The sequence below is a fragment of the Danio aesculapii genome, chromosome 2, assembly GCF_903798145.1.
Source record: "Danio aesculapii chromosome 2, fDanAes4.1, whole genome shotgun sequence".
NCBI classification, from domain to species: domain Eukaryota; kingdom Metazoa; phylum Chordata; class Actinopteri; order Cypriniformes; family Danionidae; genus Danio; species Danio aesculapii.
This window is the reverse complement of record NC_079436.1, coordinates 23,245,344-23,249,068: the sequence shown is the minus strand read 5'-3', so window position 1 is coordinate 23,249,068 and position 3,725 is coordinate 23,245,344. Positions and strand designations below refer to the sequence as shown.

The 3,725-nt window shown below is 35.8% G+C and overlaps 1 protein-coding gene across 1 annotated transcript; it reads left to right on the top strand.

Moving 5' to 3' along the window:
* The first annotated feature begins 899 nt into the window (after positions 1-899).
* LOC130235937 (serine/threonine-protein kinase pim-1-like) lies at positions 900-3,169 on the top strand. The gene is made up of 6 exons (XM_056466471.1): positions 900-971; positions 1,428-1,475; positions 1,610-1,988; positions 2,527-2,703; positions 2,801-2,889; positions 3,041-3,169. Exons 3-6 carry the CDS (start codon positions 1,634-1,636, stop codon positions 3,167-3,169), a joined length of 750 nt encoding a protein of 249 aa, XP_056322446.1. The 5' UTR covers positions 900-971; positions 1,428-1,475; positions 1,610-1,633.
* Positions 3,170-3,725: the final 556 nt, after the last annotated feature.

The following is a 3,725-nucleotide window of genomic DNA, read 5'->3' as shown; positions in this document are numbered from 1 at the left end:
GTGTGTTTGACTAGAGTTGGAGCTAAACTCTGCAGGATAGCGGCCCTTTGAGAGAAAAGTTACACATCCCAGATCTTGATCATTTGAGTGTGAACAAATTTCAAGGTAATAATCATGTCTCTCTCTTCTTTCTGCACAGAATGCTGCGATTTTATGCGCTGTTGTCTCAAGATAGACCCCAGAGAGCGGATTGAACTGGAGCGACTCAACCTCCACAGCTGGATTAAGGTAAATACATGTTAATGAATTTGAATATTTTTGATTTGATTAGTTAGTAGATAATAGACATTAGATTTACAGTTGGATGTAAAGCTGTATAGTCAGTCCTAATACACCATCTTATATTCATTCTTCATGTTCTTTAATGTCCACTTTCTTTACTTTAGGCATGTTGCCTATATTTGTTTTTATGCAGTTTGTGTGATGACAATAAATATGATTTCTGTTTCTGTTTCAGACCAAAGAAGAGAATAAGATCAGCGAAATAATGGGTCAGTTTGGTACTGTTAACCCAACACACGCATGCACACACACTTTTTATGTCAATGTCTTTATTATTGTCAATATTTAATCAGCACTCAAATGTTTTATGCGTTTTGTTTAATAATAGATGATAAATAGCTAAATGGTTTTTCCACATTCAACAAGATTTCATTGTTCATTTGTTGACGTGTGTGTGCTGAATATGTACATTTTACATGAAGAAAAACATATTTCTATAACTACTACAGTTCATTTAAACAGTCCTGTTTTGTGTGAATTTATTTTTAAGTACAAATATTGGGTGCGTATATGAATCAGACAATAGTCTTGGAGTAAATAAACTCTCTACTGATTGACATTTTATATCAACATCTTTGATTTTTCTTTTGACAGTCATCAATTCATCCTCTTATGAACTTGGTGTTCTGCTGGGTAGAGGAGGCTTTGGACTTGTTCAAGCAGCAACCCGACTAGAGGATGGCCTTCAGGTATCATCAATTTTCATCAATTAATATCTGGATCACTGCTTTAAATCAGAGTATCAGATTAAAATAATGGATAAATATGTGATTATTATTTTGGGCTAAATTAAACTGCTTCTTTGTTGAACTGTTCAGTGTTAATGACTGAAATATCAGCCTGATCTCAGAAGAAAACTGAACTATTTTACCTTTTGTCACTTAGTGGCTAATTGCTGTGAAATCAGATGAGTTCATTCGTATAAAAATGTATGATTTTTAAAAGGATGCGTGGCACCAAACCCCAGTCCTAAACCCAACTGTCAACCTGGATAAGCAAATTACAAGATTGAGATTGTACAAATTCAAACGAATCAGCCACTAAATCAAAAAGTGACAAATTGCCATGAGATAGACATATATGAACTCTGAACACAATAATTGTGTATAATTCTATAACACATCCTTTTTTGTTCTGTTGAACAGGTGGCAATTAAAATAGCCTACAACGAGAACGTCAAGTTCATCAACATTGTAAGTAGGCTGTTCTCTTCTACTCTCATTCACTGTTTCATTTCCAAGTATCTATAAATCACTAGACAAACTGTTATTGTCAACATTTTTACACAATATTCATCCAATCATCATAACAAATACATTTCTTCCAGGACGGCTACTCAGAATCACTTCCAATGGAGGTTGCTCTTTTAGTTCTTGCAAACCAAGAACCCGCAACACCGGAAATAATTCAGCTTTTGGACTGGCGCGTGAATGAGGATGAGTACATCATGGTCCTAGAGCGGCCCATGCCTTCTGAAGAGCTGCTCACCTTTCTCCTGCGCCAAGAGTCGATCATTGAGGAGGATGTGGCACGGGTGATCATGCGGCAGGCAACACTGGCAGCTCAAACGTGCTGCCGACGCAAAGTGTTTCACCGCGATATTAAGATGGAGAACCTCCTGATCAACCCGGACACCCTCGAAATCAAATTGATCGACTTTGGATGCGGGGAAATCCTCACCGATGCTCCTTACAGAGGTTTTGCTGGTAAGTATGATCCCTTAAACTGTGAAGTGAGTCTCAAACTGTAGTGACGAGTTTACAATAGACTCTGAGTCAAGCTCTCACATAGCATCATAGAATGAAGTCCACCAATCGATTAATACTGAAGATCTGGTGTATTAAAGGGATAGAAGATTTGTGCACTATTTACTCTTCCTCCAGTGATTTTAAACTTTTATGAGTTTCTTCTATTGAACACAAAAGAAGATATTTTGAAGAAAGCTGAAACCCTGTAACCAGTTAGTAGAAAAGAACAAATACTATGGAAGTCAATGGTTAGAGGTTTCTTACTTTCTTCAAAATATCTTCTTTTGTGCTCAACAGAAGAAATGTAAAAGATTTGAAACTGATCAAGAGTGAGTAAATGATGACAGAGTTTTACTTTTTGGCTGAACTATTCCTTTAATGAATGAACTGAAAAACATTGCTTCCTGTCTGTTGTAAATCGAATACATTATTGCTTAGTTATGGCTATTTAATAAAAAAATATCATCATTTAATGGGTAAAATCTCTCTCAATCAGGTACAGATGATTATGTCCCTCCTGAGTATCGGATAACTGGCGAGTACCACGGTGAAACAACGACAGTGTGGTCTCTCGGGCTACTCCTTTATGTGATGATGTGTGGGGATTTTCCAAATCGACATGACCTGCAAATGATCAGACGTAACATCTGGACCAAAGATCACTTGTCAAAAGGTAAAATCTCTATTTGGGTCAAGGCAAGTGGTCAATCTGCATAATACAAACTAGAGTTGTGAAGTAAATTTGAGTTCTCTCTCTTCTTTCTGCACAGAATGCTGTGATTTGATCCGCTGCTGTCTCCAGATCGACCCAGAGCAGCGAATTGAACTTGAGAAACTGAGTCTCCATGACTGGTTTACGGTATTATTTACATTCTGAACATTTTTTGATATTTGCTTATGCACTCTTTTATGCATGTTCCTAAATTTTCATAATTGTTAAAAAATCTTTTTTAGATGTTCTTTGGTTAATAATGCATTAAATAGCAGACTTCAATTTTGATTTGTTTCAGACTGAAGACGTGGAAATACCTGTACCCGAGAACCAGCTGGTCCATCAGTTGTCAGAGGATCCCCCATTTTTTTATATTCCTTTCTTTTTACTTGTTAGTTTTTTCTTTAAATATTATTGTATATTTTAGTATGACTGATGATAGTAGTTTAAACAAACTTAAACACTAAAAAAAGGAAGTTGTAGCCAGCCATGACAGCAACCCTGTGCCACCTCAAGAACATAGAAATCTTCAAGACCCCAGAGTTTAAGAGTTAAATAGACAAAAAAGAAATTGCACTCAGGGACCGGCTGATCCTTTAGCTGTCATTGCATTCCCATTGTTTTATTGTACTTTTTTTACAACATAATTTTTTCACTATGTATTTATGTTATTTACACTACTGACAGTAGTGCAAGTTTTTTCATCATCACTGTTTTGTTTTTGTTAAGATGTTTTTGTTAAATTAATTTGTATAAGGAAACTGTATCTTCAATGTTCACTGTAATGTGATGTTTCCTGTGTACTGTATGTAAAAAAATTGTTCAATAAAAAAAAATTGTATTCAGGAATAGCATCCCCATTTCTTTCATTGTCACGTAATTTTTTTTCATCGCAAGGTTGACCTTGCAAGGTTGACCTCATCTCAAGGTCAACCTTGCAATGAAAAAAAATTACGTATTCACCAAAATAGCAAAACTGTTTC